This window comes from Giraffa tippelskirchi, chromosome 1 (assembly GCF_054371585.1).
Source record: "Giraffa tippelskirchi isolate mGirTip1 chromosome 1, T2T-mGirTip1v1.2.pri, whole genome shotgun sequence".
Taxonomy (NCBI): Eukaryota; Metazoa; Chordata; class Mammalia; order Artiodactyla; family Giraffidae; genus Giraffa; species Giraffa tippelskirchi.
In genome coordinates this window covers 18,653,981-18,675,439 of record NC_137275.1, presented here as the reverse complement: position 1 = coordinate 18,675,439, position 21,459 = coordinate 18,653,981, and the positions used below count along the sequence as shown (strand labels likewise).

The 21,459-nt window shown below is 39.6% G+C and overlaps 1 protein-coding gene across 18 annotated transcripts; it reads left to right on the top strand.

Annotated features, from left to right (window-relative positions):
- The first annotated feature begins 43 nt into the window (after positions 1-43).
- On the top strand, positions 44-21,033 carry THAP9 (THAP domain containing 9). 18 transcript variants are annotated; one of them, XM_081583098.1, is made up of 7 exons: positions 317-343; positions 4,075-4,461; positions 5,071-5,104; positions 8,106-8,301; positions 10,989-11,292; positions 12,484-12,634; positions 17,816-21,033. In XM_081583098.1, the coding sequence occupies exons 4-7, from the start codon at positions 8,158-8,160 to the stop codon at positions 19,494-19,496; spliced, it is 2,280 nt and encodes a 759-aa protein (XP_081439224.1). In that variant the 5' UTR covers positions 317-343; positions 4,075-4,461; positions 5,071-5,104; positions 8,106-8,157; the 3' UTR covers positions 19,497-21,033. The 18 variants fall into 18 exon arrangements, with proteins under 18 accessions (XP_081439176.1, XP_081439105.1, XP_081439160.1 ...); XM_081583017.1 differs by having other exon boundaries at positions 17,516-21,033; XM_081583050.1 differs by lacking the exons at positions 317-343; positions 4,075-4,461; positions 5,071-5,104 and adding exons at positions 44-195; positions 1,750-1,938.
- Positions 21,034-21,459: the final 426 nt, after the last annotated feature.

The following is a 21,459-nucleotide window of genomic DNA, read 5'->3' as shown; positions in this document are numbered from 1 at the left end:
CCGCCTTTCTCAAACAAATAAAGGTGGTAGCTGCCGAGTCAGCGGGCGGAGCTAACTTGACCGCGACTCATGCTGTCGCGGAAACACCGGAGGTGGAGCCCCACGTAGCAAGAAGATGACCCGAAGTTGCTCGGCAGTGGGCTGCAGCACCCGAGACACCGTGCTGAGCCGGGAGCGCGGCCTCTCTTTCCACCAGTGCGTGAGAACAGCCTCCGCGCGAACACCCAGCACGGCCAGGCGGGCGGCAGGCCACGGGGGTGGGGGGCGGGGCCGGGTGGTGCGTCACGCCGTCGACGTGACGTGCGTAGCGTGCGGCGGGGGAGGGAATTGGGCAACCTGGAGGGTAACGCTGTGTGTGGTCGTCGTGCTGGATGTTTGTCTGCGGGGTGCTTGTTTTCTCCTCGCCTACCGGTGCCCAGTAGCTTTTAGCAGGAGTTACTCTAAAGGAGTCTTGCTGCCTTTCCGTCGTCTTATTGAAGAGAGGAGAAAGGAAGGCAGTTTAGAGAAACTGTTGAAGGCGTGCGCTTTCGTTAATGTGTGTCTTGCTTGGGAGCATGAGTACAGATGCGTTTGTTACGGAACAGAGCTCGCCTCCCCTCTCCCTCCGGTTAGCAAATCCAGTTTACTGATGGCGGGTTGTGGTGAAGGAAAGTCCAGCGTTAATTGCAGGGTGCCAAGCGGGGGGCATGGATAGATGGTGTTGAAAAGTTCTGAACTTCCTGATGGCTTTTAGGTTTTTTCAAAGCGGCATTTGGAGTGAGGGCCGCAGGGTGCGTGACGTTATTCTGATTGTGTGGGGGTAACAGGTTGGTATTTGGAGAAGCTGAATCATCAGCTTTCTGGTTGTAGTTAGACCTCTGGTTCCAAACCTGAGATGTGAGGGCTTGTGATCCGCAGGTAGTCACCGTTCTCCACCTGGGTGGGGTTTAGTTTTTACAGAACTACGTAAAGATAGCCAAAACGTTGTTACGTGTATCCCTTGAGGAGGAATTGGGCTGTTGTTTTATCACTGAACTATTTATTGTTCAGGCTATCTGGTTTAAGTGCTACTTTTCTGCCTTCCCTGACTTCCCTAATTAGTCATTGCTTTGATCTGCTCTTTGGAGCTCGGAGAAGACCTGGGAGACTGAATTCCGCCCCCACCCCCACCCCCCCACACACACCCCTTTTAAAAATAAGAAACAGAAGACACAGGGCTTTTGTACCCAGGAGGATTCTGAAGGCCCTCGGTTTCAGATTTTAACTAGTACTGTCTGTCATTACCAGTTGTTCACTATCATTAGCCCAGCTCTACAAGCCAGGTCCGATTCTGGCTGTATCTGGTCATGGTAAAGAAGTTTCATTTGGCACAAGAGTGGGGTGTATTTTCAGACCGATCAAATTTGAACCCACGTCTATGGGACAGTCTGGTAAAGGTCACTGAAATTAATGCGGGGTAGGAAAGTGGGTAGAACAGATCCTCTCAGAGGGAAGGAAATGTACGGTATTTTTTAAAGTGGTAGCCTAATAAGGCAATATGAGGTAGAGAGTTTGACAAAGGTAGACAAAGGACTTTTTTATGAAAAGATCAAAAAGAACTGTATGGGACAAGTGGTATTTGAGTTGGACCTTGAGCCCTATCTAGAATAGAGGGTGGGGTGGATAGAGGATAGCATTTAAATAGAAATAGCGTGGAAAAGGGCTTCCCCCTGTGGCTCTGATGGTAAAGAATCTGCCTACTATGTGGGAGACCTGGGTTTGATCCCTCAGTTGGGAAGATCCCCTGGAGGAAGAAATGGCGAACCACTCCAGTATTCTTGCCTGGAGAATCCCCATGGACAGAGGAGCCTGGCGGGCTGCAGTCCATGAGATCGCAAACAGCTGGACAGACTGAGCAAAGAAGCACAGAGCACAGCATGGGAGAAGAAAAGAATGGAAAGTGAAGATGTGGAAGCCTGGGTAATGTAGTTTGGAAACAAATTATCTAAAAACATGTCAAGTTAAGGAGTTTCAACTATGTATGGTAGGGCTTTTGTCCTGTTGCTTATGTTTAAGGAAGGCTGCTTCCTCTACCTAAGTTGGTATAATTGTATCCTTTCTTCTGGGAGATTTGTTTCCATCACTTAGTTCTTATTCTCAGTTCAGTTCAGTCGCTCAGTCTTGTCCGACTCTTTGCGACCCCATGAACCACCGCATGCCAGGCCTCCCTGTCCATCACCAACTCCCGGAGTCCACCCAAACCCATGTCCATCGAGTCAGTGATGCCATCCAACCATCCCATCCTCTGTCGTCCCCTTCTCCTCCTTCCCCCAATCCTACCCAGCATTAGGGTCTTTTCCAGTGAGTCACCTCTTCGCATGAGGTGGCCAAAGTATTGGAGTTTCAGCTTCAACATCAGTCCTTCCAATGAACACCCAGGATTGATCTCCTTTAGGATGGATATATTGGATCTCCTTGCAGTCCAAGGGACTCTCAAGAGTCTTCTCCAACACAACAGTTCAAAAGCATCAATTCTGCGGCACTCAGCTTTCTTCACCGTCCAATTCTCACATCCATACATGACCACTGGAAAAACCATAGCCTTGACTAGACGGACTTTTGTTGGCATAGTAGTGTCTCTGCTTTTAAATATGCTATCTAGGTTGGCCATAACCTTCCTTCCAAGGAGTAAGCGTCTTTTAATTTCATGGCTGCAATCACCATCAGCAGTGATTTTTATTTTAAATTGCTCTCTCTGCTGGTTACTTGCCTAAAACACTGAGCATGCTTGAATTACTTCCAGTTTTAAATACACACAAACTCTTGAACCTTTGTACACCTCTGCACAACCCTACCAGTCTCCTTCCATTTATAACCAAGTTCCTCAAAACAGAAGCCTACACCTACTTCGCTAAGTCCTGTTGACTTATCAACCTACCACAGCCATATATCTGCCCACACCCACTGACTGAGGGTTATTGGTAATCTTGCCAAATCTAAATGAGCAATTATATTAAGAAGTCTTTCTCTTGATCTCTGTTTAACTTTTAATCATATTAGTCACTACTTGAAACCCTCACCTCCTTTGGCTGTTACTGACATTCTCTCCTTCGTTCTCTCCCTTTTCTTTGATTTCTTTCTCAACGTTTGCTGCCCTGTTTTTCCTGTGCCTTTTTCCTAGTTTCTTTAAATAAGGAAGAACTCACTTATTGCTTTTATTTGTTTCACATGTTGAGGACCAAAGCAAGACCTGCTTAATTCAAAAAAAAATTTTTTTTGATGCAATTATTACACCAGTGTGCTGTGACTCTTCCAGCCTGATTTCTTCCCCGTTCATTTCATTTTCTAGATTAGTGAAGTGAAAGTCACTTAGTTGTGTCTTGACTCTTTGCAAGCCATACCAGAATACTGGAGTGGGTAACCTTTCCCTTCTGCAGGGGATCTTGCCAACCCAGGAATCGAACCGAGGTCTCCTCCATTGCAGGCAGATTCTTTACCAACTGAGCTATCAGGGAAGCCCTCATTTTCTAGATTACTGGAAATTATGTTTCTAAAAATGCAAAGTTTATCATGCTTGCTCCCTTAGGGAAGTGTTTTAACCCCTCGGGCTCTTTAGTGTCTAAAAGATAAAAGTCCAAGCTCCTCTGTGTAGCGTTTCCTCTATACCTCTCTTCCAACCTAAATACGTTCCCTCTGTACTTCTGTTAATGGCACATGTGTGCAGAATTAACCACAGTCTATGTATGAATGAGAAAGAATTGTCGGTTTTCCTGACAGCTAGAAAGTTGTAAAGAAGACAGGAAAGAATAGAGAGGGGAGAAGGAGTTAGGATACTGTGGTGTAAGTCCTAGTTACAAGGTAACGGTGGCCTGAAGTAAGGGCTCAGCAACAAGGTAATATGGGAAAGAGAGAGTTAATCAACTTGCTGTTGCCTGAAGCTGCCATCTTCAAACTGTTTGATCATGGCACTCTTTCCGTAACAAAAATTTTGAATATATGCCTCTGATGTTATAATGAGAATATTGGTGCTCTGTCAAACATGTGAATGACTAAATGCAAAGTGGGACTGGCAAGTTAAAAATTGAAGTGACCCTTTGATATATTCTCTTTCCGTAGGTATAAAGAGATCAAGAAATTTATTTCATAGCCAAGGAAATATATGTATGGTAATTTGGAAGAGTTTTGCCTGAACTGTTGTAATGAATTCTATTTTAAACTTTTATTTATATAATAAACATCTGTTTACCATCACTGAAAATAAGCAGATGGTCACATGTTTGCTTTTTTCTCTTTTTTAGAAGAAACTTAAGCTATAGATGTAGTTAAAGCCTTGCCCCTCTGTCCTTTCTGTCTCCCTCCCTGGATGTAACCCCTGTAGAAGAGGTTTTATTAGCCAGTTTTCTGGAAAATATTTGATGTACAGGGAGCCAGAGGTAAATCCTCACTAACAGTATAAAGAAGGCATAGTCAACAGGAGGAAGAAAATGCATTCTGTGTTACAGTGTAAGCCAATTCATTATTGTGTATACGAGAAGATGATTGGTTTAGAATTTTTCTGGTAAAGAATCCACCTGCAATGTGGAAGACCTGGGTTGGATCCCTGGGTTGGGAAGATCCCCTGGAGAAGGGAAAGGCTACCCACTCCAGTATTCTGGCCGGGAGAATTCCATGGACTGTATAGACCGTGGGGTCGCAAAGAGAATGAGCGACCTTCAGTTTCAGAGGTGGCTTTAGACTAGGAACATTTGGATTCCAGTTTCACTTGATTAATTAATCTATTTACTTTTAAATATGTATTTATTTATTTGGCTGCTCTGGGTCATAGCTGTGACACACAGGATCTCCTGGTCTTAGTTGCAGCATGCGGGATCTTTAGTTGTGTCATTGGACCTCTTAGTTGCCGCATGTGGAATCTAGTTCCCTGGCCAGGGATGGAACCCAGGCCCTCTACTTTGGGAGCACAGAGTCTTAGCCACTGGACCACCAGGGAAGTTCCTGAATTCCAGTTTTAACTGACTGTTTACTGATGGCTGAACTTGGCTGCTCCAGTCTTGGTTTCATCTTCTGTAAAAGGATAAAAACCTGTCTTACGGAGCTTTTTTTTTTTTAAAGACTAAAAATGTCTTTAAAACACACAAAACACAAGGTAAATGCTTTAAAAGTATTATCAGTTGTTAATACCAGTTTATTTTTGTCGAGAACTCAATCATGCTGGTTAGACTACAGAATTTACCAGCCTTTTCCATGTCATTTTACACATCAGAAACCTACAAAGCTGTTTGGGACTGGTTTAATGTAACTACTTCAGGAGCTCCAGGTGGCCCAGGCCCACCCCATGGGCTAAGGGGGTTGATAGCTGTGCTCTTCAGGTGTGCCAGTTGGGAAGCTTTGCATCAGAGAATCGGGCTAGTAATGTAACTTGGTAGACCAGCAAACTTTTGATGGTCCCTTACTTGTTAAGAAACTACAATCTGGAAATGTTGCCTCACAAACGTGTACCATCGTTGTTAAAAACCCAGTGAAAAGAGAGAGATGGTGCCTTTATTTATTGGAAAATAATTCCCTGTACATTCTCTCATGATTGTGTAGCATCATTTTCCTGGAACTATAAGATAGAAAGTCCCCAAAGTGGAATTAGTTGTTCCTAACAAAGAACAAACTTGAGATGGTACCTTTCCATTTACAGAGTGCTTTTGAACACATCTGTGTCATATACCTGCAGCCCTGGAGGAAGCTGATAGATTGAGAGATGTATCTAATACCACATGGCTGATAAAAGGGAATTGAGGCTTAAATGCAGATTTTCTAACTCAGTGTTGTTTCTCAAGGTGATTGAGAGAGTATCTCAGAATTATGTTTTACCATTTTGAAAATATGATTTCCCTAACAAAATTAACTGAGGAAATGAAACTTGTTTGTTTTACCAGTTTCAGTTCCTTACAACTATGTGCTTTAAAGCATGAATTAAAATATTTAAGAGTCATACCTGTCAATTTGTCTCCAAGATAAAAAAGAGGGTGCAGAAAGAGCAGTTCTGTGATTTTCATTACATTAGTCTCATGAGTTTTTTCCCTCACTCATTTCTGAATATAATAATTTGGCTGGGATTGACAAGTAGAAAAATGCAAAGTAGTTTTTATGTTCAAGGCTAGGAAAACGTTGTCCTTTCAAAACAAAATAGAACAACTGAATGTAGGAAATGTACTTGGTTTCTTTTGTTGTTCAGTCGCTAAGTCGTGTCCAACTCTTTGCGACCCCATGGACTGCAGCATGCCAGTATTCCCTATCCTTCCCCATCTCCTGGAGTTTCTTCAAACTCATGCCAATAGAGTCGATGATACTGTCCAACCATCTCATCCTCTGTCGTCCCCTTTTCCACTTGCCTTCAGTCTTTTCCCAGCATCAGGGTCTTTTCCAATGAGTCACCTCTTCCCATCAGGTGGCCAAAGTATTGGAGCTTCACCATCAGTCCTTCCAATGAATATTCAGGGTTGATTTCCTTTACGATTGACTGGATCTCCTTGCAGTCCAAGGGACTCTTAAGAGTCATCTCCAGCACCACAATTCAAAAGCACCAGTTCTTTAGCACTCAGCCTTCATAATAGTCTAACTCTCACATCCATACATGACTACTGGAAAACCATAGCTGTGACTACATGGACCTCTGTCAGCAAAGTGATGTCTTTTTAATACACTGTCTAGGTTTGTCATAGCTTTTCTTCCAAGGAGCAAGCGTCTTTTAATTTCATGGCTGCAGTCACCATCCGCAGTGATTTGGGAGCCCAAGAAAATAAAATCTGTCACTGTTTCCATTTTTCCCCCAATCTATTTCCCTTGTTGTGATAAGACCAGATGCCATGATCTTCGGTTTTTGAATGTTGAGTTTTAAGCCAGCTTTTTCACTCTCTTCTTTCACCTTCATCACGAGGCTCTTTAGTTCCTCTTCACTTTCTCCCATTAGGGTGGTATCATCTGCATATCTAAAATAGTTGATATTTCTCCTGGCAATCATGATTCCAGCTTGTGGTTCATCCAGTCTGGCGTTTCGCATGTTGTACTCTGCATTTAAGTTAAATAAGCATAGTGACAATATACATACTTGATGTGATCCTTTCCCAGTTTTGAACCAGTGTGTTGTTTCTTGTCCAGTTCTAACTGTTGCTTCTTGACCTGCATACAGGTTTCTCAGGAGGTGCAGGTTAGGTGATCTGATGTCCCATCTCTTAAGAATTTTCCAGTTTGTTGTGATCCACATAGTCAAAGGCTTTAGCATAGTCAGTGAAGCGGAAGTAGATGTTTTTCTGGTATTCTCTTGCTTTTTCTGTGATCCAGCGGATTTTTCTTCTTGTTTTCTACTGTTTAGTAATGAATTTCCTCAAAATTCAGAAGCATCTGTTTTCTCACAAAATTTTCTGAGAGTCAGGAATTGTGGAGTGGATTAACTGGGTGTGACTGGGAGTCTCATAAGATTGCAGTCAAAATGTTAGCCAAGACTGCAGTCACTTGAAGCCCTGATTGAGGCCAGAGGACATCCTTTCAGAAAGGCTCTCTCATGAGGCCTTTGACTGGAGAACTCAAGTTTCTAACCAAGTGGACTCACCATGGGGCTGCTTACGGTGTGGGAGGTGACTTCCCCCAAAGAGCAAGGAAGACATATCCTCAGTGTTTTTTTCTGATCTACTCTTATAGCCCATTATCACCTCTGCTGTTTTAACATTCTTTAGAAGCAAATCACAAACTCCAGCCCACACTCAAGGGGAGGGGAATTAGGCTCCACCCCTTGAAAGGAGGCATACCAAAGAATCTGTGGATATAGTTTAAAATTGCCACGGGAAAGGAAAGACACACATGTTAAATTTGAGCAGATTTTGTTAAGTGTAGGCTGTGCAGATAGAATGTGCAGGATATTAAGTGTGAGAATTGTCCACATACAAGTTGAAACAGATGAGATCACTTAGATACTGAGCTTTTGGATTTAAAAAGTCAAAGAACTTTGAAAAATGAAATCAGATCAAGTGAGTTAAACTTTAGCTGAACTTAATGTTTACATAGAGCCATTAAATAATAAATGGGTTTGGGTAATAAATAATACTGTAGTATTACTATGATGTTTTCATGTTAATGGAACTTTAATATGATTGCTGTAGATTTCCAACTGATACTATACAGCGCTCAAAATGGATCAGGGCAGTTAATCGTATGGACCCCAGAAGCAAAAAGATTTGGATCCCAGGACCAGGTGCTATGCTATGTTCCAAACATTTTCAAGAAAGTGACTTTGAGTCATATGGCATAAGAAGAAAGCTGAAAAAAGGAGCTGTGCCTTCTGTTTCTCTATACAAGGTACTTAAATCTAGGTGTAAACAAAGTTCAATTTTATAGAAACTGAAAATCGAGACTGTTCACATTATAGCTAGGATTTACAGAGATATAAAAGTAAAACCAAAAACCTAGGCCTTAAAAAGTAAATCCAGTAATACAATACTTTTGTTTTTTAAAATATATATGTAATATTATGTAATATTTTTAAAATACATATGTGTTAATATTAATAATTATGCTTTGGAGGGTGTATATATGCAAATCATGTCTAGAAATACATAAAGGTTACTGACGTGATCGCAAAAATCAACTAGTGAATGTAAATAGTCTTAGAATTCAGGGTTTTGTTTAAATATGAGAGAGTTTTCATAATATTGAGCTGGCCAAAAAGTTCCTTTAGTTTTTAAGTGAAAATAAAAGACACATTTTTCATTTTCACCAAGAACTTCTTTGAACAATGTATTTACTGTTTTGTTCCATTACCTTCTGCCATTTTCCAGGCAATTTCATAATTCTGTCTTCCCAAAACTTTCTATGTTTTTGAGCAAAGAACTGTTCCAAGTGTCTTTCACAACATTCCAGGGAATTAAATTTTTTTCTGTTAAGATAATTTTGTAAAAACTGAAATAATTGGAAATCCAAAGATGCAGTGTCTGGTGAATACAGCAGGTGAATCAGAACTTCCCAACAAAGCCATAACAGACTTTGCCTGGTCATTAAAGAAACACACACTCTTGCGTTAGCCTGATGGAAGATTGTGTGTTTTTTATTGAGTAATTCTGGGTGCTTTTCATTGAGTGCTGCTTTCAGTTGGTCTCACTGGGGTTAATCACTTGGTTTTCCAGAAGGAGCTCATAATAGAGGACTCCTTTCCAGTCCCAGCATACATACTCTATCTCCTTCTTTGGATGAAGTCCAGCTTTTGTGGTTGGCGGTGGTCCATTTCATTTGCCTCACGGCCTCTCCCGTCCGCATTATTGTCTAGTATCCGCTTTTCATTGCCCGTCCCAATTTGTCTTAAAAATGGAATGTTTTCGTTACATTTCAGTAGAGAATTGTCACATGTGGAAATACGGTCAAGGTTTTTTCACTTAACTTATGTGGAACCCATACGTCAAAGTGATGAACATTACCAGGCTGGTGCAAATGATTTCCAGTGCTTGATTTGGATGTTTTGAGTATGTGTGCTATCTCCCATATGGTGTAAAGTTGATTGTTCTCACTGTCTCGATTTGATTGCTGTCAGCTTCAACTGGTCTACCTGACTGTGGAGCATCGTTCAGTGAAACCTGCAGTATAAAACTTCACAAACCACTTTTGATGTGTTCAATCAGTCACAGCACCTTCTCCATTCACTGCACAAATCTGTTTTTGCATTTCAGTTGCATTTTTGCCTTTCTTGAAATATCAGTAATTAAGTATAATATGCTGAAACTATTGTCTTTTTTCCCACCTTCAATATTAAAATGGCTACACAAAAATTCATCAATTTTGGTAGGTTGTTTTTTTTTTTAATGTATGCTGATATGATAGTTATCACAAAACAGTCTAACAAAATTGTTTCAAATGAGGTTAAAGACAACTTTGTGTAAGATGGCTCTTTTTTGTTAGAGCCATGTTACAAAAAAGAAGGAACTCTGGCCAACCCAATACTTTGAAATTATCTACCCTTTTTATTGGCTCTCCCCCCAGATGTTATTGGTTTTGACCAGAAATGTACCTAATCATTAGCATTGATATAGAAGGAAGTATACAGAAAATAGAAGATTTTCTATGAGTCAGTCACCAGTATTGGTGTTATTTTTTTATGTTTCTTTTGATTGTTTTTTGTTACCCTTTTACCCCTTAGTCAAGCACTCACTCATATATGACTCAGTCACTGTCTGCAGTCTTCATATAGTCACCCAAATATTCTATCCTGGCACTTCCCTAACCATCCTCTTATTCACTGGAATCTCCTTTCAGTGTTGTTTTATCTCATTCCCTCTTTCAGAAGAATATACTTGCTGTCACATCCAAACTCATAAGTTCCAAGAGCTTTTTATTAATTGATTCATGCATCTCTAACTGCTCTGAATTCTCTTTTGGAACCACAAATACTTACCCACTGCATATATGATAAATTGCCTTGCTTTTATGATTTTGTTTAAAATCAGTAATAGTTACAATTTATTGAGACCCACAATGGTCCAGGCAGTGTACTAGGCAATTTATGTAAATTAGCTTATTGTATCCTCAAGTCAACTCTGTATTGTCCACATTTTATACATGAAAAGTTAAGGGATTATAGAGGTTAATTACATTTTTAAGTGAGGGAGCCAGGAGTCTTAATTCCAAGGCCCATGCTCTGTCCTATGCCTTGCCTTCTGCACAAATAACTTCCCAGTCCCCTTCATTAACCATGTTATTACTCTTTCAAAGAACAACTAAGAACCTTCCCAAATTACCACCACCTTTCACTGGTTACTTGAATCATTTTAGAAACTCAGCATTATGCTACTATTTCTGTGTAGATCCCACCCCCCCCCAAAATTTGTGTACATTGTCCTAAAGACTATATATTATTAAAAATCAGAGATTATTACCTTTTCTTTCATAACTAAGTCTCCACAGCAACCAGGTGAGTGCTTTGTATTCAGTGATATTTTAATAGATAATCATTGTGTGATAATTTCTAAAATAAACCTCATTTTCCATTTGTGTCCTAGGTTCTCCAAGGTGTACACCTTAAAGGTAAAGCAAGACAGAAAATCCTAAAACAGCCGCTTCCTGATAATTCTCAAGAGGTTGCTACTGAAGACCATAACTATAGTTTAAAGAGACCTCTGACAATAGGAGCAGAGAAACTAGCTGAGGTGCAGCAGATGCTACAAGTGTCCAAAAAAAGACTTGCTTCTGAAAAAAACTACAGGATGATCAAGAAGAGAAAGGGCTTACAACTAATTGATGCGCTTATAGAAGAGAAGCTACTTACAGAGGAAACAGAATGTCTGCTACGAGCACAATTTTCTGGTATGTTCCCGAATGACCTGTAATACTTACTGCATAGCTCCTAATTTTTATGAAATATCATTACATTTTTATTTTGTATTACCTATGAAAATATGCCTTTAGCTGAAGAGTCTCTAGCATAAATAAGAAAAATGAAAAATAATCACCAAAATCTTGTTACAATTGTCCATTTTTAAAAGTTCTATGTTTATTATAGGAGAAGCAAAGAAATGTATAAACGATAAAAATAACACATAATCCTACAACCCAGAAATGAGATCATATAGTTTATACCATATGTTGTACTTTTCGCTTTTTATAGTCACACTCTTGTCACTGCAAATTTTTTGTAAGCAGTTTTAACTGCTGTATAATTTATCACTAAAGCCTTTTTTGCAATGAGTTGAACTAGATAATTTGCAGAATCTCTTTGAGTCTGAAAATTGTGTAAGTCTCTGAAGTTTTATCCGAGATACTCTATAGAGTATATATATGTCCATTGAAAGACTACCTCCTCTTCTTCATGAACCAGGATATTTGAAGAGGGGTAACATAAGAATTGCCAACATACTCTTTGATGAAAGGAGTAGGGATTTTTGGATTTGCATTCTGGTAAAAAAAAAAACAAAAAACCAGCATGTCAAAAGGAGTAGATACCTCCAGTGGAGGAGCATATTCTGTGTTTTTCCAGGAGGGGAATATAGGTTATAAATAGGGGTCCTCACTAGGAACAGAGAATTTTTTTTTTCTCAATGGTAGGAAAGATTTGTCTGTTCATTCTGATTAATGCCATATACCATATCCCTCAAAATGTTTCTCGTGTCTAATTTTTACTCTCAGATAAATGGTAACCAAGGAACAAACTAAAACAAATGAATGTCCTCATAATCCAGAGACTTAATTTTACTCATTTATTTCATTGTCTTCCCTGTTCCTCCAAAAATATCCACATAGGCTGCTAATGAATAGTAAAACATAATAACTCAAGTTGAAACATTTTTCGTCCCTCTTTTTAGTGAAATGATCCACAATGAGCAAGATAAATTGATAGTCTCTAAGAGTGGATCATAACCTCTGAACCAACTCAGTTAAAATGTGATTATATTTGAATTTTGGTGCCTAGTGCATTTTTATATCCAAATACTATGATCTATGCCTGAAAATGTTACTGTACACATTTTTCATCACAAAGAATAAATTTACTCCTAACAGATTTTAAGTGGGAGTTGTATAACTGGAGAGAAACAGCTGAGTACTCTGCAGAAATGAAGCAGTTTGCATGTACACTCTACTTGTGCAGTAGCAAAGTCTACGATTATGTAAGAAAGATTCTCAAGCTGCCTCATTCTTCCATCCTCAGAACGTGAGTGAATTACCTTTTCGATGTAAAATTAAACCTACTGTGCTTTCTTGCAGTTTATACACTAACGCTGTTTGTATTCATACTCTTCGTTTCGTCTACTTTCTCTTTTTAAAAACTTCTAGGTGGTATTTGCATAGTATCACAGTCTTGATATTTGATCAGCAGAATGAGGGCATGTAGGCTGACAATTTTTTTTTTTTTTTGCATTTTTCAGATGGTAGAGACCCTCTGGGTGGTAAAATCTGAATCTTGAAATAGTGGAATATACTTCAGTACTTTTGTATACTTCATATACTTCAGTAGTTTTAATATGTGACTAATCTAGAAAATCAAGAAGAGTTCTATACTGATACCATTTGTTTGAGGCGAAGATCACTGATGCCAGTGCAGTTGTCCAGAGAACAGATTATGAAAAATAATTTTTTAGGATCTGTGGTCAAAATACATAGATATATTTATTTTCTCTTCTTGTTGTTCAGTCGCTAAATCATGTCTGACTCTTTGCGACCCCATGGACTACAGCACATCAGGCTTCCCTATTATTCCCTATTATTTTCTCTTAATGAGAAGCAAAAAAACACAGTGACTGTGATGCCTTATAAATTTAATACTGACTATTCACTGTTATTTAAAATCACTGGTTTTACAGATCCCTTTATTTTTATTTATTTGATTCAAATGGCAGCAGTGTATTGCCTCACACCTCTGGAAGCTAGAGGTCCAAAATCAAGGTGCTGGCAGGGTTAGTTCCTTCTGAGGGTTGTGAGGTGAGGGTCTGTTCCAGGCCTCTTTCCTTGGCTGATAGATGGTGGACTTCTCCCTGTGTTTTTCCACATTGTCTTCCATTATCCATGTGTGTTTCTGTGTCCACATTTCCTCTTCTTATGAGGACACACTCATGTTGAATTAGGGTGTGCCTTAATGACCTCATTTTAACTTGGTGAGTAAAGATCCCCATCTCCAATAAGAGCACAGTGTGAGGAACTGGGGATCGGCATGACGATCCATCTTTTTTGAGGGACGCAATTCAATTCACACCAGTCACATTCCTGCTGCCTGGGCCTCCCATTACTTGGAGACTGTAGGCTAACTCCTTCCTGTGGCTCCTGGAGCCTCTGTGATGAAATGTGGCTCATCTCCTGCCTCCTTTCCTGCCCTCTTAGAGCCCATGTTCCTTCTGTAAGGCATTTCTTGCCGATTCTGGCCTTGGAGACTTACTCTTCCATCTGCCTGATAAGCCCATTCTCCCTGTTAGTCCTGGAGGTTAGCCCTCACCCTTCAGACTCAGATCAGATATCACATCCTTTCTGAAGCCCAGCCTGCTGTTCCTCCAATTCTGGCCGAGGTGCCCTCTTGCACACACAACGTGGAACTGAATTTTAGTATTTAAAAACACTGTCTACCTCATGAGACTGTGAGCTGCTCAAGTACACGGTCTGCGTCTGGTTCTCTGTTACACCTCCTGCCCTGGCAGGGTGCCTGGAACACAGTGGTCTCTTGATAAATATTTATGGAATGAAAGAATGCCTGGATGCGCATTTAGGATTGTAAATAGATGTAAGGAAAAAGATCTAGAAGAATGTCCTTAAAATATTAAGTGATTTTTTAAAAAATTATTTATTTATATTGAAGTATAGTTGATTTGGGAAGATCCCTTGGAGGAGGGCATGGCAAGTCACTCCAGTATTCTTGCCTGGAGAAGCCAATGAACAGAGAGGCCTGGCAGGCTGCAGTCCACAGGGTCGCACAGAGTCGGACACAACCGAAGCAACTTAGCACACATAGTTGATTTCCAGTGAACGGTGTTTTGTTTCAGGTGTACAGCAAAGTGATTCAGTTATATGTGTACATATATTCTTTTTCAGAGTCTTTTCCATTATCAGTTACTGTAAGATTTTGAATGTAGTTCCCTGTGTTGTACAGTAGACCATTGTTGTGTATCTGATTTATATAGAGTGGTGTGTATATGCTAATCCCAGATTCCTAATTGATCCCTTCTGCATTTTTGCCTTTGGGATCCATACTTTTGTCTTCTATGTCTGTGGGACTGTTAGTTTTATAAAGTTCACCTATTAACAGTGATTTTCTTTTACTTTTTGTACTTTCCTGTATTGTTTCATTTATAAAAAAATGAAAGTATCATTTTATACAATCAGGAAAAAAAAAATTTTTTTCCCCCCACTTTGAGTCAGGGGAAAAGTTGGTGTGAGAGAGAAATCAGTTGCTTCCCTACAACTCTAAAAACCTGGTTTGGGTATTTCTATTCTAAGTTATAAAAACTTAAAAAAAGAAAATGAAGACGTTCACTTGTCTTTCTGCCTGATAAGCTTCAGTCTGGTAGTTGTGGACATTTTTTAAGATATCATTCAGATTTCCATTTAAAAGGCAAGCTCACCAGAACACAAGCTTTTTTAACCTGTTTAAGCTAGAACTCTTACTTAGAAGCGTTAAAGAGTTTCATTACATACTTACTGTATGTGTTAACACAGTTAGCATCTTTAGAGTTCATTTGAGAATCCTAATGCAAAAGAATAAATTTTAAACAATTGATTAAAATTTGGTGACACACTTGAAAAGGGTTTTCACCATAACAGTGAGCTGTAGCACCCTGGTGAGGAGCCACTATACTGTTTTCTCATTGTTTTATTTTGCTCTATTTTAAAATATAAACAACTGAGTAATATTTTTGCCTCCTAAATAGTTACAGTATGTCTTTTGCATCCTATAATTGTGTTTTTGAACTCTATTAGTGCATCTTGAGATCAATTTAGTGGGTCATAATTCACTAAATTTTATATATGTATTTATATGCACACATACATTATAGTAAGGATATGGGATATAATAATGGTAAATTCTGTTTATGAAAATACTGGGTTTCAGCAATCTGCCTGCAGTATGGGAGACCCGGGTTTGATCTCTGGGTCGGGAAGATCCCCTGGAGAAGGGAATGGCTACCTGCTCCAGTATTCTTGCCTGGAGAAGTCCATGGACAGAGGAGCCTGGCAGACTGCCGTCCATGGGGTCACAAAGAGTCAGACATGACTGAGCAACTGACTTTTTCAGATTGCAGCAAAATATTTGGAATGCCCTGTCCTGAAATACTTATGGAAACATACTTTAAAATTTCAATTAAATAGAGATTGGCTAGTCCAGGAAATAATCTTGGTGACCTAGAATATAGCCCCCAAATCAGGAATTCAACTTAAAAAAAGAGTCATTTGAGAGTTATAAAAGTAAACTTCAGTCTACCTCAGAATCCATTTAGTCTTATTTTAGACAATTCTTAAACTTAGCTACTTCCTTTCCTGATCTGTAGCAAATTAGAGTAAATTAGAACTGATGAGAAGAATTCTGTCAGTTAGTGACAATCACTAACAGTCATAGGAGAGAATTATCAGCAGCCTGGGAAGGTCAAGGAGACTGTAAAAGACTTCCCTGGTGGTCCAGTGGTTAAGAATCTGCCTGCCAGTGCAGGGGGCGTGGATCCGATCCCTGGTCCAGGAAGATCCCACGTGCTGCAGGGTGACTAGCCCATGTCCCACAACCACTGAGCACATATGTACCTAGAGCTGGTGCTCTGCAACAAGAGAAGCCACCACAATGAGAAGCACATGAGCTGCAACAAGGAGTAGCCCCCACTCTGCAACTAGAGAAAGTCCTCGGGCAGCAACGAAGACCCGGTGTAGCCTAAGATAAATTAAATTAAAATTAGGAAAAAAAACCCCAAATTCCTAAGATAAATATCATAGTATAGGTACTTTTGTTGGGAGCAAGCAGACACTTAATTGTCCCAAAGGGCATAGCTCTTTGACTGTAAAGAGCAGTCAGGAAGCTCTGTACAAGGGTCTCAGGAAAGCTGAGTTTCCTGTTAGTGCATGACCAGCAGCACAGCGCGGGCCAGGCATCTTACCCTCTCCCTCTGGGTTCAGTCCCTGGTTTGGGAAGATCCCCTGGAGGAGGGCATGGCAACCCATTCCAGTATTCTTGCCTGGAGAATCCCCATGGACAGAGGAGCCTGGCGGGCCACAGTTCGTGGGGTTGCAAAGAGTCGGACACAACTGAGCAACTCAGCGCAGCACAACAGCTGCCTCACATCTCATCTATAAAATGGGGCAGACGCACTAGATTTCTCCAAGTTTTCTTCCTCTTCTACAATTTTCTCATTTCAGTGAATATACAGGTAAGGCTGGTTTATGATCTAAATTATAAACACATCAATTAGAACAAACTAGGTAATTGATTTGTACACTTCTTTTAAGTGAATAAGAAGTTAAAAATAATTTTGTGGTATGTTTGCATCTTAAAAATGCTATTCTGTTTTTTTAAGTTTCTCTACTGGGGCTTCCCAGGTGGCACAATGGTAAAGAATCCGCCTGCCAATGCAGGAGATGCAACAGATGCTGGTTCGATCCCTGGGTCGGGAAAATCCCCTGGAGGAGGAGATGGCAACCCACTCCATTATTCTTGCCTGGAAAATTTCATAGACAGAGGTGCCAGTCCATCGGGTTGCAAAGAGTTGGACACAACTGAGCAACTGAGTGCACACACTCAAGTTTCTCTATTATCTTACTGTTTTATGGTAACAATAGGAATACATGCTTGAAAGTGTTGGTACAATTTGGCTTCAACAGGGAGTTGAGGCTACTTGAGAACCATTTAAGGCATTTCCCCTTTTTTAATGTCTTCATTAGTGGTTTTTAAAAAAATGTTTATTTATTTGGCTGCACCAGGTCTTAGCTGCAGCATGTGGGATCAGTTCCCTGACCAGGGCTCGAACCCAGGACCCCTACTCTAGGAGCAGGGAGTCTTAGCCACTGGACCACCAGGAAAGACCCTCTTCTTCTGTGTTTTATATTTTTCATCTTTTACATTTTCTAGATGGCTGTCCAAATGCAAACCTGGTCCAGGTTTCAACAGCAGCATTTTTTCTTTTCTTCAGCAAAAAGTAGAGAATGGAGACCAGCGGTATCAGTCTTGTTCACTGATGATTAAAGGTCTGTCTCTCACGCAGCAGCTTCAGTGGGACCCCAGCAGTCACCGTCTGCAAGGGTTTATGGACTTCGGTCTTGGCACACTTGATGCTGACGAAATGCCGCTTGCCTCAGAAACTATTTTGCTCATGGCAGTGGGTATTTCTGGTCACTGGAGTACACCTCTCGGTTATTTTTTTGTAAACAGGGCCTCTGGATACTTGCAAGCTCAGCTGCTTCGTCTGACGATTGGCAGACTAAGTGACATAGGGATCACAGTGCTGGCTGTCACGTCTGATGCCTCAGCTCACAGTGTTCTGATGGCAAAGGCACTGGGGATACATCTCGATGGAGACAACATAAAGTGTACATTTCAGCATCCTTCATCTTCCAGCCAACAGATTGCCTACTTCTTTGATTCTTGCCACTTGCTTAAATTAATAAGAAATGCATTTCAGAATTTCCAAAGCATTCAGTTTATCAATGGCACAGCACATTGGCAGCACCTTGTGGAGTTAGCAGCACTAGAGGAACAGGAATTATCACATATGGAGAGAATCCCAAGAAAACTTGCAAATCTGAAGAACCACATACTGAAAACAAATTGTGCCACCCAAGTCTTCAGTGAGAGCATGGTCAGGGCATTAGAATGTTTGCTGTCATTAGGCCTGCCTCCTTTTCAGAACTGTGTTGGTACCATCCACTTCTTACGCTTAATTAGCAATCTGTTTGACATTTTCAATAGTAGGAACTTGTATGGAAAGGGATTTAAAGGACCTCTATTACCTGAAACTTTTAATAAAATCAACCATGTGTTAACTGAAGCCAAGACTACTTTTGTTACATTATCTGACACTAGCAATAATCAAATCCTTAAAGGTAAGCGAAAACTGGGATTCCTAGGGTTTTTGCTTAATGCCGAGAGCTTAAAATGGCTCTACCAAAATTATGTTTTCCCCAAAGTCATGCCTTTCCCTTATCTCCTGATGTACAAATTCAGTCAGGATCATCTGGAATTATTTCTAAAGATGCTCAGACAGGTATCAGTAACCACTTCTAACCCTACCTGCATAGCATTCCAGAAAGCTTACCATAATTTGGAGACCAGACACAGATTACAAGATGAGGTCTTTCTAAGTGAAGTAAGCAGCCTTGATGTTTCAATTGCTCGAAGGACAGACCTGGCCCTTGGGACAGTTCAGCGTGAGTATGGTGTCAGCGTTACAGAGAGTCTTTTTTACAAAGAGGATATTTGCCCAGACTGGTCTGACTGTTTGCTAAGTGAGGCATTACTAGACCTGTCACTTCGTAGGCGAAACCTCACCTCTTGCGCTGGTTATATTGCCAATAAGTTATCAGCTCTTTTAACATGCGAGGACTGCCTCAGTGCGCTGTATGCATCGGATCTCAAAGCCTCTAAAATTGGATCCTTGTTATGTGTTAAAAAGGAGAACGGTGTGCATTTCCCTTCCGAAAGTTTGTGCCGAGTCATAACTACATGTGAGCGAGTTGTGAGAACCCATTCAAAACCGACAGTTCATGAACCACTGCTTCCCAAACAGAGGGAATTTTACCTTCAACAGAAAATATTATATGAGCTTTCTGAGCATATTTATCTTTTTGTAGAGTTAGATAAGCATCTCTTTGATGGAGAAGTATGTGCCATCAATCACTTTGTGAAGTTACTGAAGGATATCATAATCTGTTTCTTAAAGATCAGAGCTAAAGATATAACTCAGTACTCCTTAAAACACCACTCAGGAAGAATTGAGTTGAAAACTTTGTCAAGGAAATACTGGTCATCTTCACAGAATTACAGATGTCCAAGTTTTGCCAATACCAATAAATTCAGGCATTTGCTAAGGAACAATAGATACCCATTCAAATGAAGGACCTAAAATATATTAACATTTTTATTAAAAATAATTGGTCAACATTTATTTTAAAATTCAACTGACAATATTTTACAAATTCTGCACAGTGGACAAGTTTGTGTTTATGTCTTAGGAATTTCTATTATGCACGTTATCAAATCTGCATGGAATTTGGTAGGGCTTGCAAGCATTTCAGAGTTACCTAAAATGTAGAAAGCAGGAAGTCAGTAGGAACAGACTAGCCAACAGGTGCTGTGTTTGAATTTGCCACTATCCAACTGAGTAATTCAACTGGACATACTTTAAAAACAAGTGAGAATGGCAGAAACGAGCACAATATTGTAAAAAAATTATCCTCCAATAAAATTTTTGAAAAGTGAGAATAATGACAAAGGAGTCACTAAAACACTGACTCCTTTTATAAAGACTACATTCCCAGAAAGAGATTCGGTCTACAACTCTTAAGAATAACAACTTGAAAAATAAAAGACTGTTAACAGAATACCTATCAAACTGTGAATATAGTTTTTACTTACACATGAAAATTGAGATATGGTTTGAAAATTAGGCTAAATACCAAACACTACAAAAATCCTTTTGCTGGGTTACCTTTAAATAGAAATAATTAAACTCTATTAGGCAGAAGGTAAACACGTGAGCCATGAAATGGACAACTCCTTGTGCTACAACCAAGCTCAGAAATGTTGTCTGGGGAGTATGCAGGTGATGTAATTTTCACAGCCCATTTGTCTGGACTTCACACTACTACTTTGAATAATAGAGTGGATACTTGACTCCTATTGGAGGAGCACAGTGCTCATCAGAGAATGAAAAGAAGCCTTTGTTTCAACTTCTTCTGAAGAGGATAATAATGAAACATTTTCAGTTTGGAATAATGGTGTTTCATATCATGTGATAAATAAATTGGGGAACAAATGGTCAGTTGGGAGAATATGAAAAAGTTTGTCTTAATCATAATGAGATTTTTCAGAAATTTGGGAGAAGCTTAAATCTGAAGATGGAAACATACTAAGAACAATTTTTTCAGTTCTCTCATATCCAGATCTGAAAAGATAAAATAGAAAAACATATATGTACTTTCAGAAATGGGGGTATTTTAATGGAAAAAAACCCAACAAACACATTCACCTGTGTATGTGAAGTATCTACTCTTATTGTCATTAAGTTAATGTTCATAGACTACAGTTAATATGAAGACAGTTGTAAAAGATTAAGGACAGGTAAAACTTCAGTTTTATTAATTGAAATTCCCCATAAATAGTATATTTTGATATATTTCTGCTGGGTCTACCTCAAACAAAGGCTTCAGTTTTGAACTGTAACCAGAATTGTCCTGTATTGCATTTTATAAGGAGATATTACTAAGAAGTCTGAATACTGTGGGTTTTGTTTTGTTTGCAGTAGAATGAGTTTAGATGCACCAGGATAAATCTTATTTAAAGGAAGCCTGTTTATGTCACCACCTTTAACTTACTGCTTGTATAAATTCAAGTTTTATACTTATTTTTACTTAAAACCAAGTTCATATCTGTAGTGTCTTATGTTCTCTGCTGTTACATCTGACCCACGTCCTGTGTAATTTATTAAAATAGTGTTTTGCATTTATTTAAGTGCTGCGTATAAACTGGAGAAACCCTGAAGACAAGAATCTTTCCATCACTGCCATTAGCACAGTTCATTGTTCTTGCCTTAGTGCAGTGTTCAAGTCTGATGTCGGATTTACTTGATATGATACGCTTCACAGTGAACTTTCTGTTCATACTTGATTAAGGTAATTTAGTTTACAGTTTCTACTCAGCACCCTTGTTCTTTCTCTTCTTCAGAGAAAACAAATATTCAGAAATACATCCTTCAGAAATGTACTTTCATTTCCTTTGTACTTTCAACAAATAGTGCTGGAATAACTGGATATACACATGTAAAATGTTAACTCTAAATGGAGCAAAGACCCAAATGT